This window comes from Thalassophryne amazonica, chromosome 6, assembly GCF_902500255.1.
Source record: "Thalassophryne amazonica chromosome 6, fThaAma1.1, whole genome shotgun sequence".
NCBI classification, from domain to species: domain Eukaryota; kingdom Metazoa; phylum Chordata; class Actinopteri; order Batrachoidiformes; family Batrachoididae; genus Thalassophryne; species Thalassophryne amazonica.
The window spans coordinates 10,989,853-11,013,767 of NC_047108.1; the positions used below are offsets into that span (position 1 = coordinate 10,989,853).

Below are 23,915 nucleotides of genomic sequence, written 5' to 3' on the forward strand. Positions count from 1 at the left end.
CAGCACCCAATGTTCATGATAAGAAATCAATGGCTCCCTCTCTGCCTCTTCGCAACTGATAAAGGTGCTTTGATTAATAGTAAGAGATGCACAACAAAGTTGTCCCCACTTCAGAGTCTCAGTGGGAACAGTGTTGGACTCCACAGCAGCTTGCAGTGTCCAGTCTGAGTCTGGACCCTATAGCTGTCCATGCACTCTGCACAGTTTTTATTTATCAAGTCAACCTGCATAAAATACCAACTTTAAACAGATGTACCTCTAAAATTCTAACATGTTTGATTATTTGCCCTCTGTTCTTTCATTCTCTCGCTGACTGTCAGAGACCTGTGTTCTGTTTTCATAGTCTCTCATTATTTTCACATTGTCATTCATTATCACAAGTTTTATTTTTCTGCACTCTTTTCATTCTTTGTCTTCCCCATTTGCCTGTTCTCTGCTGAATTTTGTCCATTTGCTGTTGTCGTGTGTCCCCCAGGTATAAGTCCAACTCGTCTCTGCTGTTATCAGACGCTCTGGTTCAGCCCAGCGGCAGCTGCAGATCAGTCACTGTAAGTAACACAATGATGAGCACTGTGTGCAAAATAACTCCTGTCAACTTTCTCAGCTGTCTTTAAGGTACAAAGCACACATCAGTTAGAATACTTCTGACAACAGGGGATGTATCTGATCAGCCTAAATGTAAACATACTTAAACTACTGACATTTCATCTGTTTGTCTGTTTTGCTTATTACATAAAAATGGTATGTTACATGTTCTTTGTGTTGAACTGCAACAAGTTACTTTTTAATTTTTTTTTTCTCCCCCATTCTGAGGTAACAGTGTCGGAGCAACATATTAAAAAGTCTTTCAAAATCACTCCTGTGGTTAGATGTTCAACACAGTGCTACATCTGATTATTTTGCTATAATTAATCTTTACTTACTTTTATGATAAAGGATTTAATCTATAAAACACCAGAAATTTGTGAAGAATTTTTAAAAATCCTTTTCTTTAGAATACTTGTTTTGTCTAAAGGTGTTTTAAAAACTCAGGAGAATTATGACAGTTTGTTGAACCTGTTAAAATTTGATACTTTTGATAAACGTCATTATTCAAATATGTGATGCCTATTTTTCTATCAGTCGGCCAATTGATTTTACTTAAGTCAAACTAGGACACGACGGAAGCTTGACATGAGACTCCGGTTCTTGACCTACTTTTTGATGAGTCAAAGGTCACAGAAAACAACATTGCAGCAGGACTCTTAGTAAATCAATAAAGCCTCTCCAACATTTAAAAGATTATAACACTCATTCCTTTATAATGGATGAGTTGAGGCAGATGTTACATTGAACAGTTGTGGGTGGCTTTCTAATTATTGTTTATTCAAAATAAGCAGTCACTGCAGGCTGTGTTAACCTGACATCTATATTTAGCCCGATATCTGCTAAATGATTTATGAACATATCTTAAGCCCCCAACACACGCACTCTCTCTCCCTCTCTCACACACACACGCCTGGCCTTGTGGGGTTCTTGTTGGCCTGGTGTCCTGCCAACCTTATACTATTATAGGTTGGAAGTTGGGTCATGTCCCTTTACTTGTATTAGTATATTGGTGCCTTAGTACAATATTACTAATGTTAATACTTAGCGAACCTCTTGGTTTCCTTTATTACACTGCCACATTTCTTTTTTGTTGTTGTTTGTATCTTCTGCTTTATTGTACAGGGTAATTACAGTCAGAACTGGTTGTTTTGTTAAACTTCGTGAATATTCCTGAAGTTTTTCTGCAGCTTCTGCTCTCTGATGTAGAACATGAATTTGTTTTCCTGTGCCTGACGTGTCAGTGATTTTTGTTTTTTGTTTTCTTTCAGGCCCCTCAGTCCCTCCAGTGTGGTGTGTGTCTACAGGTTGTACGGAGAGACTCCCTGCTGGCTCTGCCCTGCCAGCACTCATTCTGTAAAGCATGCTGGGAGCAGCACTGCACTGTACTGGTCAAAGATGGCATGGGAGTAGGTAAGCATCATTTTAGTGTTTGTATGTGTGCCCAACAGAGGTGACATTTGACTGGAGGAGTTACACTTTCATGTGCATTTATTTGTTTGCATATGTTTCAGTGTGTTATTTATTTATTTCTACCTTTTTGGGTTCCAGCCCATGTTCCTTTGAAAGCGGTTTTCATTTTTGCCTGTGCTTTTCTGCCAAACATGCAGGTTTATTGAACTTAAAATCTAGCAACTCAAAGTGCAACAGCCACTTAAACACATGCTGAAACAGGTTTTTCAGCATTTTTTGATTCCGTGATATTATCTGTATCAAAGTGAAACTGTAAATTTGAACCAGCTTTGAGGTCGAGGTATGATGTCATGTAATCATTTCAAAGTGGGTGTTGCTTAATAGCCATGAGTTGTTTTCTCATATGTCCAGAGAATTGGATCTGGATATTGTCTGGAGTTGCCCTTTCACATATGTAGCATACAGCAGCCAATTGTCTGTGTCAGACACGTAGTCGCCTCCTGGAAATACTCTGTTTTGTTGAGGGGTGGTACTTCTGCAGATCATACAGGAGGCTGGAGAGGATGCAAAAATCTGCTGTTTCTTGAATTTATCTGATGACGTTAGCATCAGCTGTCACTGACAGATGATTTCCAGGATCCCCCCCATCTCCACTTTTTTTTTGTTTGTGCCTTTAAGTAAATAGCGTTACTTCTTACTTGAATGGGTGTCGTTTTGCGGCTTTGTGTCAGTTGCATGACAGGAACGTCATCAACACCACAGTCACCCATGGGAATCCTCCAGACAGTGACCTGTGCCATGCATGTTTGCTCGGTTGGCCTTTGTTCAAAGGAACGGACGGGCAGGTTGAAGTCCTCTCAAGGCCCCGATCAACTGATTTGGACATTTGCGTTCTGGATAATGGCTAGGGAAGTTGCAGTACAATGGTTTCTCTGCAGTGTCACGGAATTTGGATCAGAATATTACCAAATTTCCAAATGTGGAGGATTAAGGCTGTTGTAGACTTCAGAGATCTTAAGGAAGGATGAAAGATGCTTAATGTGACTCTATGCCAGTTTATGTTGAGAAGCTGTACAGAATAACTAGAAGTTATTAATGCTCATTGTGTTGGAAACAACAATGTTGCATAAAATGGCCAATAACTGTGACGGGAACAGTTGGCTGTGACTGCATGTTATTTAGCAATGGAAACTTAAGATGGAATATTGTCTTCCTTCTGTTATTAAAAATTCTTAATTTGGTGAGTTTGGCAAACAATGTCAACATGTTAGCTGCACTTTACTCCCTCAAAGAAAAGACATTCATACTTTATTGATCCCAAACCACAAACGTTTGAACAGAGATGGCCGGAGTACATTTGTTCTGCTGTGGAACGTTACATTTCTGTGTGTATCTGCAGTCAACTACAGTAGGTTTTCTCAAGATTGTTTTGCAGACACTTTGTTCCCCTAGAGGAGGAAGTAATGAATAAATCTCAAGCCTGTCAGGTCCTGCATCGTGATGTGACCAAGAATATAATCGCTGCCACTTTTACTCTCCTCTCACACCATCTCCCACTGCACCAACAAAAATAACTAACTTCCAGTAGCACTGAAACAACTCCAGAGGAATTAAAATACGCAAAGATTGTGCACCATCAGTGATGCAGTCTGCATTCAGTGGACACAACCAGTTTCCTCAACAACTTCAGAACTGACACCGCTTTGCTTTGGCACTTCTTGTCCATGTTGTATGCTGTTTGTTTTGAAAATGAAAATGAAAATGAAAATTGTTTATTTCGAACATTTGATACAACAACAATTACAAGATAGATCAGTAAAGACAACAACAAAAAAGTTCCTACTGTGTACCCAACATGTCCGAAAAGGGGTAGGGTGAAGCATCAGCTTATTTATCCCTACCCCTTCTTCCCCACAACCAGTAATACCCTTTGCCACATATACACATAAATTCCTACACACCTAAACCGATATCAATATATATATATATATATATACACATACACATACATATACACATCAACATACATACACATATACATATATACACATAAATATACACCTACACATACCTACTTACATACAAAATACTATATATTTACAAGCCGAAGCAAAAAACAAAAACACCCTAACCCTCATTACCCTTCCTCCTCCCTATACCCAGAAAAAACCATATTTTTGTACCGCTGTTTGAACTGGTTCATGCTTGGACATTGCTTGAGCCCCACTCCCAATCTGTTCCACATCCTCACCCCACAGACAGAAATACAGAAACCTTTTAATGTTGTTCGTGCCCACTGATGCTTTAAATTAAATTTCCCCCTCAGACTGTAATCCCCTGATCTGTTAAACATATTTTAATATTTGCTGGAAGTAAATTGTTTATTGCTTTATACACAATTTGTACTGTTTGAAAATGAACCAAGTCTGTGAATTTTAAGAATTTGGATTGTAAAAATAGTGGATTTGTATGATTTCTATAGCCAGTATTATGAATAATTCTTATAGCTCTTTTCTGCATTACTGATAGTGATTGTGTTGTACCTTTATAAGTATTACCCCATACCTCTGCACAGTACTGTAAATATGGTAAAACCAGTGAGCAGTAAAGAATGCGGAGTGAGTTGTGGTCCAGAATATGTTTCGCTTTGTTTAGAACTGAAATGCTTCTTGACAGTTTACTTTGTATATGTTTTATATGAGTCTTCCAGTTTATCTTATCATCTATTATCACCCCCAGAAACTTATTTTCATGTACCCTTTCAATATCTACCCCCTCGACTTGTAACTGAACCTGTATGTCTGTATTACAATAGCCAAATAACATGTATTTTGTTTTACATAAGTTTAATGATAATTTATTTCTGTCAAACCATATTTTCAATTTTCCCATTTCTATACTGATCCTCCTCAGTAACTCCTGCAAATCCCCCCCTGAACAAAAAATGCTTGTGTCATCTGCAAATAATACTAATTTTAATATTTTGGAAACATTGACAATATCATTTATATAAATTAGAAACAGTTTTGGACCCAATACTGACCCCTGTGGGACGCCACAAGCATTGTCCAAGCATGATGATGTATATTCCCCCAACTTCACAAACTGTTTTCTGTTACTTAAGTAGCTTCTCACCCAGTGCAACACCAACCCCCTAATCCCATACTGTTCAAGTTTATTGATTAATATGTCATGATTAATTGTATCAAAAGCCTTTTTAAGGTCTATAAATATTCCAACTGAATGTAATTTGTGGTCTATGGCGTTTGTAATCTCCTCAACTGATTCTATTAATGCAAGTGATGTTGAACTATGTGCTCTGAATCCATATTGACTATCAGTAAGTAATTTATGTTTATTTATGAATTTGTCTAATCTATTATTGAATAACATTTCTAATAATTTGGAAAATTGTGGAAGCAAAGAAACAGGTCTATAATTTGTGAAGTGGTGTCTATCCCCAGTCTTATACAGCGGCACAACCTTAGCTATTTTCATTTGATTGGGAAATTTACCGGTTTGAAATGATAAGTTACAGATGTATGTTAATGGTTCTACAATCCATTCAATGACCTGTTTTACCACCACCATATCAATTTCATTTAAATCGGTAGATGTTTTATATTTACAATTATTCACAATGTCTATAATTTCATTTCCATCCACTGCTGTGAGGAACATTGAACAGGGATTTCTTTCTATGAGATTATTATCCCAATCCTCAGGTTGGGAATCGGGAATTTTTTCTGCCAAGCTTGGTCCAATATTTACAAAAAAATTATTAAAACCGTTGACTACCTCATCCTTATTTTCCTTCTTGACATTATTATCAATGAAATACTGAGGGTAACTCTGTTTTTTATTACCATTTTTGATAATGCTATTTAATATATCCCATATTCCTTTAATAGTTTTTGTTATTATATAATATGTTACTATAATATTCCTTCCTACATACCCGTATAATATTAGTTAATCTATTTTTGTATTTCTTATATCTATTTTCTGCCTCTTTAGTCTTTAGTTTTATGAATTCTCTATACAGTGTATTTTTCTTATTACATGCATTTCGTAACCCTTTCGTCATCCATGGTCGAGCTTGGATTTTTTGTTTTCTGTAGTCTTGTTTAATTGGACAATTTTTATCATATAATGATGTAAATATTTGTAAAAAAGTTTCATATGCACTATCAACATCACTTTCACTGTATACCTTTTCCCAGTTTTGCTCCTGTAAATCCTTCTTTAGTGTGTTCATGTTTTCCTCTGTCCGCACTCGCCTGTATTTTATTTTCTCCTCTGGCTGATTCCGCCGATGGTTTCTATTATAAACGATGAAAACTGGTAGATGATCACTAATGTCATTGATTAATAATCCACTCACAGTGTTATTCTCAATATCATTGCTGAATATATTATCAATTAAGGTGGCACTATGGGATGTAATTCTGCTTGGCCTGGTGATTTTTGGATATAAACTCATACTGTACATTATACTGATAAATTCATCTGTTATTTTATGCTTATTTGGATTGAGCAGATCAATATTTAAGTCACCACAAATGAACACAGTTTTTTGATTAGTTTTTGAGAACATTTTTCCCATACAGTCAGTGAATGTTTCAATACAAGATCCTGGTGCTCTATATATACAGCTGACCAATACATTTTGTTTTTATTTATACATATTGCTGTAAATGTAAAGTTGACTGTTAACTGTTGACTTAAACGTACCGGGTGGGTTGTCCTCCAGTTTTGTGGTTATTAAACAGTTTTGTGGTTATTAAACTGTGTTGACGGGAGAGCAGATGGGTTGTGTGGGTGTGTGCATGGGTCACTTTAAAATTCTACTTGTGCCGACTGCGTGCGTGACAAAGTTCACACAGTTTTCTCACTTTCTTCTACTTGGGATTATGTGGGAGTGCACATGTGCATGCGCACATATGAGGGGTTTGGTATTTATCCCTGTAGTGTTTTCTGCCTCTCTGATGGACTCAGTTCAATAAAAAAAAAAAAAAAAAGCCCATCTGAGCCAAATAGCTGTTTTGTTTTTACTGAATCGATTGGTTAGATATAGACTTACGATGATAGATGACCCCAGCCAGGTTTGAATTATTTATATATATTTATATAACAAAACTTGACTAAACCGCATCTGCTTGCAGGTGAACATAACATGCCAGTGCACTTCAGAACATAAATCTTTGGCTTTCACAGCTCCAGGGGCCATGAATCATGTTCTTTGTGTAGTGCTTTTTGTGTAGTGTTTTTATATTTTATACTCCTACTGTGATTGGTCACAGTGTCACATGACTGTCTCCTTCATTAGATTGCACCTTGTTAGTATCTGGTTTAACAGTTTTTGCCTTCAGAACTGCCTGATCACTCAGGGTAAAGATTCAACAAGGTGCTGGAGGCATTCTTCAGAGATTTCGATCCATATTACATCATGTGGTTGTTACGTCATTATGCCAGCACCAAGTTGAATTACTGATACAAAGCAGAATGGATTCATGCTTTCAAATTCTTAATGTTTGAGCAACAACTCCAGACTCATCAGACGAGGCAATCATCCAGTTCTGGTGAGTCTGTGTTTGCTGTACCCTCAGGTTTCTGTTCTTAGCCGACAGGATGTGTGGCACCTGGTGTAGTCTTCTGCCAGTGACGTACAGTTGTGTTGGAAATAAAGGTGTTTTTGAGTTATGCTCAAAATCCATATAATAGTTTTTATTTCCATGCGCACAAATGCATTGGGAATACGGTGCATTCAATTCCAAATCAAAACATCAAGAAAAATGTATCAAATTTATTATTTTACAGAAAGTGAAGAAAAGGGAACATTAGGATGTTCAAGCTGTTTGGTTTTTACTTTTCAACACCATGTTTGGCATTATTTTTTTATGTGTTGTGTTGTCTGTGTCATGTGATCTGGTTGGGGGGCCCACCTTGACAATTGTGCATTGGGGCCTGGTGTTGGCTTGTTATGCCACTGTCTCCTGTTGCTGTATCCAGTCTGCTTCAAGGTTTCACGTACATTCAGAGATGATCTTTTGTAATGACACCATCATCATGCTTTATTTTTGTAACTGCTTATAACGTTGTAACTGTTAGAATAATCTAAGCTCTGAGTGTGGTTTGCTTGAGGTTTCTTCCTCAAGAAGGCCAGAGGGAGGAAGCCACTGGGGCCTATGTGCTTTTATGTATTACCGACTCTTTGACGAGAGGCGTTTCTGGTACCAGTATAAACTGAGATGAGGCAACGCACCATGTGTCTGTTGCTTCCAGGCAGGAAACAAAATCTGTTCATAATGAGTACACTGAACAGGACTCATCGGGGAGATCTGTTTTTTGGCTTTTTGCCTGTTTTGAAGTGACCTGGCTCCTTTAATCACTCACCAGAGCGACGGACGGTATTGGTGGACTCAGTAACAACATAGAGGAAGAGTCACCAACCCTGCTCTTGGTTTCCCTGCTCGTCCCACTGCTAATTAACTAAATCGGATGTGCTCAGCCAATCAAGATTGAGGATACACCAGACTTGACCAATCAGCTGTTGTTGCAGCAGCAGATACACATGCAGGACAGCTGATGTCCAGGAGCAGGGTTGGTAGAGTCCTGGATCCTCGATTCACGGTCCCTGATGCAGAGTAGAGCTGTATTATAGAGAATCTCTTTCCGGGTTCGTCATTTTGTGCTGATTGATGTTTTGTATTTTTAGGTATTTCATGTATGGCTCAGGACTGTTCCCTGCAGATACCAGAAGACTTTGTCTTTCCGCTGCTTCCAGGAGAGGAGTTGAAGGACAAATACAGACGCTACCTCTTCAGAGACTACGTTGAGGTTAATATGCCTGAAATGGTTTGCTTACATGCTGCTGTATCGCTACGAGTTAATAAATATGGCTTTTTGTTGCCATTCTCTTGCTGTCCTCCTGTAGAGTCACTTCCAGTTACAGTTGTGTCCGGGTGCGGACTGTCCCATAGTCATCAAGGTGCAGGAGCCCCGGGCGCGCAGGGTTCAGTGCAGCCGCTGCAGTGAAGTCTTCTGGTGAGATGGGTTCAGATTTACACATCAGTTAGACATGAAACTGAAAACATCAAACATTTTTTACATTAAAAAAAAATGGAAGTAGCAGATGCATGTCATTTTAACTTTTAATAACATACTAAAAAAAGTTAAAACCTCTGTTTTATAAACTGCTTATATGACATGGGTTGTGATTTTAAATTTTGTCATGTCTTTTCCCCCTTGTTTGTGATTGAGGTACTCGTAAGGACAAATCAAGAACAGAATGAAAATTTTCAGCTTAATGACAGATTTCAGTTCTACACTTTTTTAAGGCACCAATTTGCTTTATTAAAATAAACCCACTGCTCAGAGAGCTCTTTGAAGGAAGATTCTCTTTGTTGAAGTCTTTGAATGCCTTGTACAGGTTCAGTCGCTCAGTTTGGTCACCTTACTGTGATCATAAATACCATGCAGGCACTTCCTCAGTAAATAAATAGGTTATTATGTCAATACTGTTGAACTGTTCTAATGTGATTTTTCCTCTTTTTCTTAGTTTTAAATGCCGTCAGATGTATCACGCACCCACAGACTGTGCAACGATCCGTAAATGGCTGACCAAATGTGCCGACGACTCTGAGACGGCCAACTACATCAGTGCACACACTAAAGATGTAAGACACGTGTGCATGTGAACACACACATAGGGAGGTGATGGTCTAGTGGTTAAGCAGTGGGCTTGAGACCAGAGGATCCTTTGTTCAAACCCCTGTCTGGCCCTTGGGGGCAAGGTCCTTAATCCCCAAGTTGCTCCTGATGTGTAGTGAGCATCAGCATGGCAGCACCCTGACGTTTGGGGTGTGTGTGTGTGTGTGTGTGTGTGTGTGTGTGTGTGTGTGTGTGTGTGTGTGTGTGTGTGTGTGTGTGTGTGTGTGTGTGTGTGTGTGAATGTCAGGTATTACTGTAAAGCACTTTGAGCACTATATAAATGCACTCTATTTACCATTTTACACACAGTCACTTAGACACGTGCTGCACCCTAGAGTTACATATATGAAAGGTAAGAGGCAGACTCACACCTGGCCTTGTGCCTGCAAGGGGCATGCTGTGCCATTACCAAAGAGGGCAATCAGCTGTGTCTGTCTTGAGTTTTTATTGTTGCTCTTTTTGTTTTCTTTCTGGCTTTCTGGCCTCCGCGTTCACTCAACACACACACACACACACACACACACACACACACACACACACACACACACACACACACACACACACATTGCACATCCAGGTACTTTGTGTCCTTTTTGGTAATGGTGGCTGTGACTCCATGTAGGTACGGCAGCGTTACATTAGCAGTATAGGGAGTGCGCACACTAGCTTTCATATATATAACTCTATCTGCTGCACTTGTAGACACAAAACACTGAAGACATGCTAATATATAAACATACTGACATGATAGGTGTCACCTTCATACTGTATACACACAGAGAGGGTTTATTGAGATGTTGTTGATGCATTTATTTTTAGCTACTGTATTTTCTGGACTAAGTTTATTTATTTATTTGAAGTAGTTTAGGAGGTTCTCTCACTTGTTTTCCAAAGCACCTTATCAATGAAATATACTGCATTTGTCCACGAGATGACTCATGTTTTTACCTTGCACAATAATATTAATTACCTCGTTGCCTTCTGCTTATTAACATGGTGCTTGTGTTATAAATAATGCATGGATGAAACTCATTTTGTTTTTTGCATGAAGCGATAGGACCACATTTTAAAAATAAGTGTGACCGATACGACTTATACAAGTTTTTTTTTTCTCTTTCTTTTCCTCTTCATGATGCATTTTTGGACTGATGTGACTAACATTCTGATGCAAATTATAGTCTGGAAAATATGGTGTAATCATGACATAAATGTGCATAAAGGTCTGAGTCTTAGCAAAAATGCAACAAACACCTTGTTGGAAAGAAAACTCTCTCAAGTTGTACTCTTGGTAAATGTTAGTTTTAGCATCTGACTGTGCAAAAACCGGAACACTTAGAACATTTACAGTGGTAGAATAACACGTGCACAACTGGGTGCAGTTGTACTGCAGCAACTAAAGATGAAAACTGTCTGGTTAGTGTTGTTTTATGTTTTGTATCATGCACTTCCCCTTTATTTATTTAAAAAGGAAAAAGAAATATGGATCATGAATAAATTGCTGACCAATCAAGAATTCTAAATGTCATGCAATAAAGTAAAAATGTATATTATTCAAGAAGTGGTCCACAATAATGATCAAATTAATGACAGAATTACAAACATATATACAAAACCACTTTAAAAAAATCCCTATATAAGTAAGTCACAAAAGTGTAACGCAGAGAAAACATTTCACAAAAATAATTCCTTATCTTATGCTGCGTTTACACATAACGACGGCAAGTCACGAATGCCATGAAGTATACATTCTTGGTCACTGATCACGATTGTGATGATTTGAGGCAGAGGCATCAAGTGTCCTCAGGAACTGCTGCAACTTGTTACGATTAATGGCACGTGTTGCTGGAGAATTATCAGGAACCATTACGCACGGTCAAGAATAATGTTGCGTACTATCGTGCGTAACCGCATCGTTAAGTTCTGTCACGTTGTGAATGAGGCAACTTGTCTCCCCCATATTCAGCCATCAACTGCTGAACAGTTCAGCTTGCTCCAGTTTGCTCCTCAAAATCCACAGCAGATGAACTTTGTGATTGCATGCGTAGTTGGGCTCTGTCCCAAGGAGTGGCGCAGAGAGGAGGAGGAAACAGAGAGCCAGATGTGTGGCTCCATGCGGCTCTCGTCTCACTCGTTTTCCCAAACATCAAGCACATGCAGCAGGTGGAACACCTGCAGGAGCGCACTGAGGAACATTGGAACGAGTCTTTTAGCCGACTTGGCGTCACTGTCCTCCTTCAGCATACTGCAGCAATGAAACTGAATGCGGTGCAGCAGGGTTTAATTGTGCATACGTCAGAAAAGAACGCTGTCACGCTCTGTTAAGGATTACCACTAATCAAGACGGATCAACACGCTCAGTTGCGACCTCCACGACATGAGGTGAAATGAGGGTGGTGTGTGACATTTGTGGAAGATTTTTTTACAGCCAAAAACATGCTCCACAAACATCACGCACCAACACGCACTATTAAGAAACCTATTCAGATGCGTTAAGCCACGTTAAGAATGTCAGGAATATGCCAAGAATAATGTAAATATGACATAATGCGTCTTGCCTATGTGTAAACACAGCATTAGCAGGGCTTATAGGGCCAGAATGAATGAATGAATGAGTGAGTCTGTCAGTGACTCAGGAAGCTTTCATCTTCAATAACTGCAGAAAGACAAATGTCACTTACTTGAAATTTGGCATGTAGATCACACACACGTGTTGCTGCCACCTGGTGTCACTGGTAGAAACTCTACTGTGGTGCCCTCTAGTGTCAGATAAATCTAGCAAAAGGTTTTAACCTCAGGTGGTCGAATAAGAACATGTTTGCACATTATGGCTTAAAATTGGTGTTAAATCCCCTATTTTATGTTTTGTTTTTTGTCTGTCTGCAGTGTCCTAAGTGCAATATTTGCATTGAGAAGAATGGAGGGTGCAATCACATGGTGAGTCAGAACTGAGGATCACGCTGTGTCATAACATAGACCGTACTAAAAATAGATGGATGCAGATTGTGAGAGCAGAAGGTCTCCATTTTTTAACACTTTGACATTTGGATAAATGACTCCCTGCGCTGTAGAGCAGACTTTGGTCATCCATGAGCAGCACCATTTTTTGACGCAGTTTCTGTCCTGTACTTGTTCCAGATGATACATCAGGTTTGTCTGCTGATACGCTTGGAGTCAGTTAGACGTGTGGATGATGGTTGGGTTCTGCTTCACTTAACATTCTTATTTTCTTTGTTTCAGCAATGCTCCAAGTGCAAACACGGTAAGTGGAGACCAAATTTCACTCCTGCAGACAGATGCTGTGATGCACAAACTGTTCTGTGAAGCTCTTTGCATTGACCTCATGTTACACAGAAAACAGCCTTCAGCTGCGATTCCTAACATGAGTCAACACCCGTGTTCGGGCAGAGACTCTATTCTGGGCAAACTTTCATGAAGATAAATGTCCAACTCCTACAGTTTTTTGCAGACTCTAGACCAACTTATATCTGCTTTGAGGTTTCCTTCTATCTCACTCGACAAGATTCTTGACTTGACATGTGATGTCACAAAGCTGTGACAAGCTAATGTGCTAACAGCGGGTAAAATAAGTATTGAACACGTCACCATTTTTCTCAGTAAATATATTTCTAAAGGTGCAATTGACATGAAATTTTCACCAGATGTCAGTAGCAACCCAAGTAATCCACACATACAAAGAAATCAGATAAGTCCAGAAAAAGTTGTGTAATAAAATTAAATGACATTGAACATGTTTACTGAAATATATTCAATACTTCGTACAAAAGCCTTTGTTGGTCATGAACCTTCAAGACACCTCCTGTATGGAGAAACTAGTCACATGCACTGCTTGCGTGTGATTTTTGGTCCATTCTTCCACACACATTCTTCAAATCTTGAAGGTTTTGTGGACCAAGTCTATGAACTCTGATCTTTAGTTCTTTTCATAGATGTTCTGTTGGATTCAAGTCAGGTGATTGGCTGGACCATTCTAGCAACTTTATTTTCATTCTCTGAAACCAACTCAGTTTCCTTGGCTGTGTTTGGGATCATTGTGTGGCTGAAATGTTCACTCTTTTTATCTTCATCACCCTGGTAGATGGCAGCAGATTTCCATCAAGAATCCATTTTTCCATTCATCCGTCCTTCAATTATATGACGTTTGTCAGTGCCGGATCTTGAAAAACACAGTGACATCATGATGTTCCAACTTCCAAACATGACTGTTGGTTTGGTGTTCTTGGGCTGATGTGCAGTGTCATTTATGGTGTGTATTATGGCATCCAAAGAGTTCAGTTTGGTCTCATCGATCAGGATTATATTCTCTAAGTATTTCACAGGTTTGTCTAAATGTTGTGCATCAAACTTTAAATGAGCTTCTACATGCTTTTTCTTCAGCAATGGCGTCTTGTGTGGTGAGCCATGGTGGTTGAGTGCATTATTTATTGTTTTCTTTGAACAGTTGCACCTGCTAACTCCAGGCCTTTCTGAACCTCTCCACAGGTGTTCCTTGGCTCTTGGACAACCTTTCTGATGATTCTTTTCAGTCCTCTGTCAGAAATCTTGTAGCAGCACCTGGCTCATTTATAGTGAAATGATGTTCTTTCCACTTCTGGATTATGGCCCCAACAGTGCTCACTGGGACATTCAGAAGTTTAGAAATCCTTCTGTAACAAATGCCATCAGTATATTTTGCAACAATAAGGTTGCAAAGATCTTGAGAAAGCTCTTTGCTGTGACCCATCCTGAGATGTTTCTTGTGTGACACCTTGGTAATGAGGCACCTGTTTATTTTTGTCGGGTCACTCTGTTTTTAATATTTTCATAACATGGATGGGTGTTTTTTTTTTTTTTTTTTTTGCTATTTGTAACCTTTCCCCTAACCATAGCTGTCTCTCTTCCCCCTAACGCTAATCATAACTCCCCTTTCTCCTAATGCTGACCATAACCAGCCTCCCGCGTCACACTTGTGCTCCCATCACAGCGTGTTCCGGACAAATAGCCAAAGTAGTACACTGCTTACTCACTTGAATTGGCACTCACCGTGTCTCGCTGCTCAGCATTTGCATAAGAGACTTTGTGTCAGTTTTGGCTCTGCCTATTGTTGCAAAACACCCACTCTGGTTGAAAATGAATGGTAAGTTGTCACTTTGCCTCTGTCGCTTGCTGTCACTTGTAGATAATGTGACTGTAAGATTAGAGTTGACAGATGTCACCAGAGCTCCCTCACGTGAAGCCTGTAGTTTTTTGTTTTTCTCCAAACTATGAGGCTTTTAATAGCTGTTTTTAGTAGACTTTTATTGTTTATTTTATGCATGTAATGTGACTGTCTCAGAGACAGACAGACAGGGAACTGAAAGTTTTCTCTACCTCCATTTATTTAGAAGATGTGGTGCATAAAAATGAGAACTGCATCAGGTGGAAATGAATGGTGATAATTGTGCTGGGCGTTTGCTCTGGAGTCTGTAGTAGGATCCTTTAACGTTTTGGTTTGTTCACGTTGCTGACAGCAGATACAAAACAGTCCACATTGCATGTTGACATCAGACCAAACAAACCGCAGCAGACGGGCAAATATACCAGCATTTGATTCAGTTAACCAATGTGGTCAGGTGTGAAAGCGCCCTAAACCAGTGTGGGTAGTCATGTTGCCAGATGGAGAAAATAAATTCAGCAGTGGCATTTTCTCAGCAATTCACAGACCGGTTAATAATATGAAAGCGTTTAGTGAACGCTTTGATTGCATTAGTTTGACTCACTGCTTGCTCTCTCTACTTCACGGAGTCTTTAAAACATTTTGCTGTCTCTTAATTTGACACAAATCTTCCAATCCAAAGCATTTTGTTTGAACAGTTAGTGAGTCCAGTTGTCTGCACTTTAAATGTTTATTAGCCATGTCAATTGAAATAGGTTCCGGATTCGGTCCCAAGTCTTCAATCTGGATCATCCTCAAAATCATATTCCTTGTTTATTATAAAAAGCACAGATTTTTTTTTTCTGCCACTTAAATATGAAACATTTGCATATTTAAATGTGTCCATCTCCAGTGATCATGTTTTTTGTCTCAGACTTCTGCTGGATGTGTCTTGGTGACTGGAAGACTCACGGCAGTGAATATTATGAGTGCAGCCGCTACAAAGAAAACCCGGACATCGTCAACCAGAGTCAGCAGGCTCAGGCCAGAGAGGCCCTCAAGAAATACCTCTTCTACTTCGAGAGGGTGAGACCTTCAAACCACTCACTTTTGAGTTGTTCCTTTTTAGAAATGATTTTAAAATGATACATTTTCCTGAGTAATTTATACCAGGTGTATGATAATTAATGCAGTAATAAGCACACACAGATGGTGAAAGTTAGTGATGTGTAAAGGGGATGACACTACAGTCATCGCTGTCTGATCACTGGTGGGGACGAGGCGACATACAGAAGAGAGGTGGCAGATCTGGTAGCCTGGTGTCACAACAATAATCTTTACCTCAATGCAGACAAGACCAAAGAGATGGTTATTGATCCAAGGAGGAGTGAGCTGCACACACCACTATACATTGATGAGACGGAGGAGGAGAGGGTGAAAACCTTCAAATTCTTCAGCGCTCACATTAGAGATGATCTCAGCTGGTCTTACAACACCTGACAGATCATCAGGAAGTCCCAACAGAGACTGTACTTTCTGAGAAGACTGAGGAAAATTTTGTATGTTAGCCAAAATTCTCAGCAACTTCAGCCGGTGTACAGTGTCCATACCACTGCCATCTCAGTCTGGTACGATAATTGTACAGTCCACGACAGGAAGGCTGACCAGCATGCGACTAAGACCTCACAGTTCATCTCTGGGGCAGCCTTCTCCTGACTGCAGCACATTTACCAAACCAGAGTCCTATGTAGGACACACAATCTCATCAGGGACAGTACACACCCTAACACTCACTCTTCACACTCCTACCATGAGGCAGACGCTACAGGACTCTGATGTCCAGGAGCACTAGGCTGGGGAACAGCTTCTACCCACAGGCCATTAGGCTTCTCAGTAACTCTCTTACACACTGACCCCTCCACCACCTGAACCACTATTATTTCACTGTCATTCTTCTCCTCATCATTATTGCTATCATCCTCCTAAGTATTTTTTATAATAGCTCTGTTCACTATTTTTGCATTTATGCACCTTACAACTCCTGCACAGCAGGAATGCTGCATTAAACTACACAAAATTGCCAATACTGCATAAACTGCACATCCTCTAAACTGTACATCCTTTAGTGTATGTAATACATTCTTCAGTCTGATAATGTGTATTTTATAATGCAATTTCTTTTTTAAATAATCTGATGTGAGCTTTCTACGTGCAAATTTTCTAGGGAGAATGGACAGAGTAAAAAAAATCATTGTGTGGTATAACTGCCTGTTTTTACTGTGCACGTGACAATTAAAAAAACTCTTAACCACATGAAGTGTGAAGTTGTGTGGTGAGTACTGTAAGCATGGCCAAAACACTCTCCACACCCTGGTGAGTGCTGGCAACCTTGTGGTGTTGCGTGACGTGTTTATGGCCGATAGGTCCGAGTGCTACACGGGCATCCAAATGCCACTCACACACCTTCTGTGTGCGAGGGACTTGTCTACGTATCATTTTAGAATGTTTATCTTTATAAATTAATGAATTTCTTCCTTGTTCCTCTGGTATTATATATGTTGAACACCTTAATAAATGATACTAAACACAGTTGAATCCTAATTCACTGTTAATGCTTATTACTGCATTCATTACAGAGATTAATGTTCTTAGTCACTACGACAGATTTCCATCAATTGGTCTGCCAAAAGGGTGCATTCATGTTGACACCGTCCGGATGCAGAATCAAGGCTGGATGCAAGATATAGAATTAACTGCGTTCAAAATGTTCAAAAAACAATAATGTCTCTCTTTTGTTTTTGTTTTTTCTCCTGGCAGCAAGTTGTGTTCTGTCTGCAGGAAGAGGAGAGGGCGGTGTTTTTGAGTGTGTCGCAGAGTTTTACAAACATATTGTTAAACTTTTCTTATCTTTCATAATCTAGTCTGTGCCTTTGTGAGTGTCCTCACTGTTGTTAAACTAAAAACACGACCTGCGACACATTAACAACAAACACTAGGGTTTTTTTTTCTTTTTTTCTAAAATATGCCTAAAATCTCTTTCTGAAGACTACATGACATAAAAGCACTGATAAAACCTTCTTACCTCACAATCAGGTCGTGCTTTCCAAATAAGTACACAAATTCTTGATTGTTCCTATTTGGACTGCAAACCAGGGACAAATCCAGACGGAAAGATGGTGTTGTTGCTGGGACGTGCCCTCCACAATACCCCTTGATTAAAAATCCACTTTTGAAGACATTTTTCATACTACTAGTACTTAGAATGATAATAATAGTAGTAGTAGTAGTAATATTAATAATTTTAACAACTAAAATGTTTAAATCAGTATTTCTCTTACTATAGTTCTGGACTAAGTTTAATTTGATTAGTCATATAAAATATGTTTTGTTAACTTTTCTGCATAACTAAGGTGGGATGTGAAGCAATATCTTTTTTTTATGTAATGTCTAAGCTCGGGGTCTGTACTGGGTCTGTTTGGGGTTCTAGCTTTAAAATCAGGTCAGTTAGGAGAGGGAAGCCAAAAATATGAAAAGGATTACGGATTTTGTGGCTAGTAATTTTAATCAAACAAACATGTAGGGTGTGATGTTAGGGTTAGGAGGTGATGTGAGGAGGTGAAAATGTGCAAAAGAAAATACAAACACAACACACATTAAGCAGTCTAACTAAACTGAGGGGGATTGAGGTGAGAAAATAGTCAACAAAAAAACCCTCCAGAATGCATCCATGGACATCAAAAACACCAAATGTTCTGGGTGCCTTGAGGTCCACTTTCATCAAAAAAAGACCCCCCCACGCTCAGATTTTGGTTACAGGCTTGAAGTTTAATTGGTATTGAATGAAGTAAAAGCTGTCCTGTTAAAATGTTTTTATCCTGAAATATTTAAATAATGTGTAGGTATAATACGATGCTGCATTAGAAAAGAGCAGCAATAGTTAGTGAGTGAAAATCTTCAGCACGAGAACAATTTGCTCTTTTCTACGCTGTCTCCACCTTGTTTTATCCTAAACTCTAGGGTTTGATCGCACAAGGGTTTCTATAAAAAGGTAGATGTGAGCAACTTATGATTTGGCCGTGGAAAAAAATTTTCAGCCTTTCGTTGTTGTTTTGCTTTAACGCCTGCAATTATGTACCCTTATTGTAAATTGTTACCAATGAAAAGTAAAAACTTTGGCCAAGAGGAGGAAACAAAAATCCTTCAGTCACAAAGTTGCAAATTCCTCATGTCCTACTTTTTTATGTGAAATTATTATTATTATCATTATTATTATTATTATTACTATCAGAAGTATGTATTGGTAACACCCCTATTCCCCAGGACACCGTTCTAGTACGATCCCCCACGATCTAGAAAACGGTGCATAAACAGGATGAAACTACTTACTCCAGCATGCCTCCTATCAGGCTGACTTATAAAGCACAGACCTGGCAACCATTTGAACTGAAGTAGAGCTGCATCCCGCTACGTTCTCAGCCAGAACTGCAACAAACGTTGCTTTTTGCTTCACATTTTTACCCCGATGGAACACAGTCAAACAAGTTTCGAGCTGTACTCACTAGGACTACCCCTTTTAAAGATATTTGAACATGATTGTAGCTGATAAGACTACGAACACCCAGATGTGCCCGTGTAATGACACCCATTTGGAGAACTGGGGTGAAATTTTTGAACAGCTCAAAAAGTTCACCATTTTCCAAATTAGTACCAATGATGGCTGCAACTACTGCATTTTCGGAGTTTGTTCAAGATTGGCAAGATAGATCAAAAAGTTACTGTGATGCTTCAAAATGCACCCCGATTTGCTATTCAGTATGAAACAGGAAGGAACGCCGCTCTGTGGAATAGGGTATTAGAATGCGTAATGTAAAACATAATTATTTTGTTATTTTAGTCAGAGAATTAACTGTTTGACCCTGCGACCTAATCCCGGAGAAGCAGTTGAAAATGTATGAATTGTTTGAAAAACACTGTAAATACTGGCCATATGTACTGTAATGTTTTGCTGAAGACATGAATAATGTAATGTATAAACAGAAGTGTTTTGCAGATATTAAATGATTATTAACAGAGTGCAAGGTCTGTATGGAAAAATATCAGGCCGAGGTGTTGACAGTGCAAAAAAAAAAAAGAGGTTGGATATTTTCTCGTACAGACCAATCAAGCAAGGCTAATAATTTGTGTATTTATATTTATGTATAATATGAACTTCCGGTATATGCTGACTGTTTTGGGCTCGTAGTCAGACCTGTTCGCTTTCTTCAACTCCATGAAGAACTTGCTAATAGATGGTCCTGTGTTGCAGACCGGTCTGCCCCGGAAGATTTGTCTACCTGCCGTGGCTAATGACACATGCGCAATGAAGGCAGGGTGAACCGATTTTTAGGGGGGGACCATTTGGTCGGAAACACCGGTCATTAGATGGTAAGCTTTCAGTCTGTGTGTTTTGTTTTGTTTTCCAATGCGGTTTAGATATTTAAGGAGTAGAAATGTGAATCGTACAACAACTCAGTTCAATTCGATTCAGAATCGATTTTCGATTCAAGAGCTCTGAGAAATAGTTATATTACTTAAAAAATGTTTATGTTTAAGAAAATGCAGCTTTACAAGTTAATCAAGTGATTCTAGATGTAAATGAACTTATCTGCTTTGCTCTTTCGAAGTTGGCTGGCAGTTTAGCGAAGCGCCGCTCAGTAGTCAGCAGATTCTGCTGCGCTGCTCCTTTTAGCTCCGGGTGATGGCGTTGCATGTGGGCTTGCGGATTTGAAGTGTTTCCGAAGTACTTGACTTTCATTTTGCATGTCAATCTCCTTCTTATGCAGCAAATAATAAAATCCAAAATGCGCCCAAACATTTGCCTTCAGCAAAGACGGTGTTGGCTGAATTAGCTCTTCGTCCGCCATGCTAAGCTGCAGCCACTGAACTCTGCAGGTCATGCTGTAATACAGAAGCCGTTGCCTGACAAACAGTACACGCAGCGAGTAAGCAAGAAAATGTAAAAAAAAAAAATGCTTTTTAAAAATCGATTGTTGGACATTTTGGATCGATTCAGAATCCTTAATAAATAAGAATCTCGATTCGGACGTGAATTGATTTTTCCAACACCCCTATTAAGGAGTATGTTTGTGTCTGACTTGGTTTTTCTAATCGTGTTTTTATCTTGGTTTGTAACGAAGTTTTCAATCTGTTCCTGACTCTTCGGAGCTGTGTCTTCATCTTTTGCATTTCATTTTGCACGTCCACTTCGAGCTCATTTGCTGTTAAATCCTCCATTTTCTTTGTTTGCTTTTTGTTTTGGTTTATTTTGCGCCATAAAAATTGTAAACAAAGTCGCAAATCTGAGACGCGATCTGGACCAGTTGTCATGGTAACGGTCTGATATGGGAAAATATCAACCAATCAGAGTGTGTGTATTGTTATAGTCATATAATCTTACAGATTCGTTATCGCCCCTGTGTGTGTTTGTGTGTTTGCTCACAGGCCTCTGCTCATGTTGAGCAGCTTCTTTTATCATGCTTTCTCACATACAATATGTAATTTATTCCTTAATGACAGTGTTTCAAAATAACTTTCTCATGAAGACTTAATTTGTAAATCTGCTTTCAGGGTCATTCTAAACAATTGATGTTTGCTAAACTAAGCTAAGCTCTGCAGTAGCATGCAGCCCTTTCAAAATAAAGGACTGTTGTCGTACTGTCATCGTGAAGAACATCGGAGCTGCTGCAGCAACAAAACGTTGGCCGGGTGGGGGGAAATCCCCCGCGCTGAACAGTGATGTTCAAATTTGCACCACATTTTAGATAAAACATCCTGCGTGTGTGTTCCCCAAAAAGAATCATGATCATTCCCTGAATAAATGGAGATAAATGTTGATGAGCCTGACATGATCATAGCTCATCAGAGAGAAAACCATCTATGGTTCTTTTCATTGTTGCTTTTTTGTCCTGGGTCCCGTCCAGTGGGAGAACCACAACAAGTCTCTGCAGCTGGAGGCTCAGACATACCAGAGGATCCAGGAGAAGATCCAGGAGAGGGTAATGAACAACCTGGGAACGTGGATCGACTGGCAGTATCTGCATAATGCAGCCAAGCTTCTGGCTAAGGTACTGATCCATGTCTGGTGCAGACATCATGATGTGGATGATTTAAATTTATTTTCAGTCTTTGCTTTCTGTTCATTCTCTCATCTTAAAAAACAAAATCTCTGTTTAATGAACAATTTTTGAAATTCTCAGATTGTTCTTTCAGGTTGTTGTTTTATGCTACGTTTACACATGACGACAAGTCACGAATGCCACGAAATACACATTCTTGGCCGCTGATCACGAATGTGATGATTTGGGGCAGAGGCGTCAGGTGTCCTCAAGAACTGCTGCAACCTGTTACCACACTTTACGATTAATGGCACGTGTTGCTGGAGAATTATCAGGAACCATTACACACGGTCAGGAATAGTGTTCCGCGTTGATGCGCGCTATTGCGCGTAACGGCGCATTAAGTTCTGTCACTTTGTGAACGAGGTGAATTGTCTCCACACACACACCCATATTCATCCAACCGAATTCAAATCGCTTCAGTTTTTCAGAAGAACTTTGACTGCATGCGTAGTTGGGCTCCATCCCATGGAGTGGCGCAGAGAGGAGGAGGAGGACAGAGCCAGATGTGTGGCTTCATGCGGCTCTCGTTTCGCGCATTTCCCCAAACATCAGGCACATGCAGCAGGTGGAACACCTGCAGGAGCACTGAAATGAGGCTTTTAGCCGACTTGGTGTCAGCAATCAAACTGATTGCGGTGCAGCAGGGTTTAATTATGCGCGCGCTTCTTCCTCCGTCGGACTGGAGGAGGTGCAGAGATGTCTGGCTGCACGTGCGTCTCTCGCTCCTCTGGTTCAGACTCGTTCTCCTGCTCAGGTGGAACACCTGCATGGGCGTCCTGAGGAGCTTCAGCAGGAACTGTGGAACGAAATTTGGAGCTGAGTTTAATTGTGCGCACGTGACAGAAAACTCATCCGTCGTGGCGCGCAGTGAAATGTGACTCCGCGTTACAAGTCGTGTCAAAACTTGACAGTTTTCGTGTCACTTCGTAATAACACGTGACAGTTTGGGCTCCAAGAACCATCACAGGAACCACTACGAACGTTGTCACGTTCTATTAAGGATCACTACTCATCAAGACGGATCAATACGCTCAGTTGCGAACTCCACAACGTGAGACGAAATGAGGGTGGAGTGTGACATTCGTGGAAGATTTTTTGACAGGCAAAAACATGCTCCACGAATATCAAGAATATCACGCACCAACACGCACTATTAAGTCACATTAAGAATGTCAGGAATGTGTCACGAATGACAGAAAAATGACATTCGTAATGCGTCTTGGTTATGTGTAAACGCACCTTTAGTATTTGCACTAAATTCATTCCTGCAAACATGAGTATGGTGGTAAAGTTGGTGTAGAACCGAAGATGGCCATTTTAAAAAAAAATTTAAACCACTTCTAGATTTAAAGGAAAAAATATATATTGAAGATCAAGTCGATGTAGTTGAGTCTGTTTGACTGAAGTGCCGTCTTTGTTTTTGCAAACAGTCAAATTAAGATTGAATACATTTTGTTTCATCTGAATATTTAGTAAAATGCCCAAAGTTGTTCATCAACAAAAAGACAAAATGTGCATCATATTTTTTTGTAATTCTTTGATAAATTGATGATAAATCATCATTTTTCCAGACAGTTTTCTTAAGACACATGTGAGGACGAATACAGGGACATTTCCAACTCTGTCTTAGACTTCGTTAACATCAGTCATTAAGGAGTAGGGACAGTCTGGTAAATCTGCGTGGAGGAGGCTGTTCCTGAGCAAGGAGGAGACGAGTGATGGAAGCCACCAAAACACCTCGACAACTCAAAGCGTTAATAGGCTTCTGTGACTGGAGAAACTCTGCATCACATAACTTTTTTTCCTGTAGCATCACCAGTTATGAGGCTTCATGTTTTATGCTGAAGGATTTTAAGACAAGAAAACTGATCAAATCTCCCACATGCCTTCTGGCAAACTGCAGCTGAAATTTCTCC

The 23,915-nt window shown here is 39.6% G+C and overlaps 1 protein-coding gene across 1 annotated transcript in view; it reads left to right on the forward strand.

Annotated features, from left to right (window-relative positions):
- Positions 1-23,915, forward strand: part of arih2 (ariadne homolog 2 (Drosophila)) — a 77,380-nt gene that overhangs the window by 46,417 nt on the left and 7,048 nt on the right. The window contains exons 4-12 of the mRNA XM_034171750.1: positions 476-548; positions 1,857-1,998; positions 8,717-8,838; positions 8,936-9,045; positions 9,560-9,677; positions 12,595-12,645; positions 12,949-12,970; positions 15,777-15,928; positions 21,802-21,945. Coding sequence (XP_034027641.1) covers positions 476-548; positions 1,857-1,998; positions 8,717-8,838; positions 8,936-9,045; positions 9,560-9,677; positions 12,595-12,645; positions 12,949-12,970; positions 15,777-15,928; positions 21,802-21,945 — 934 coding nt within the window. The remainder of the gene's footprint in view (positions 1-475; positions 549-1,856; positions 1,999-8,716; positions 8,839-8,935; positions 9,046-9,559; positions 9,678-12,594; positions 12,646-12,948; positions 12,971-15,776; positions 15,929-21,801; positions 21,946-23,915) is intronic.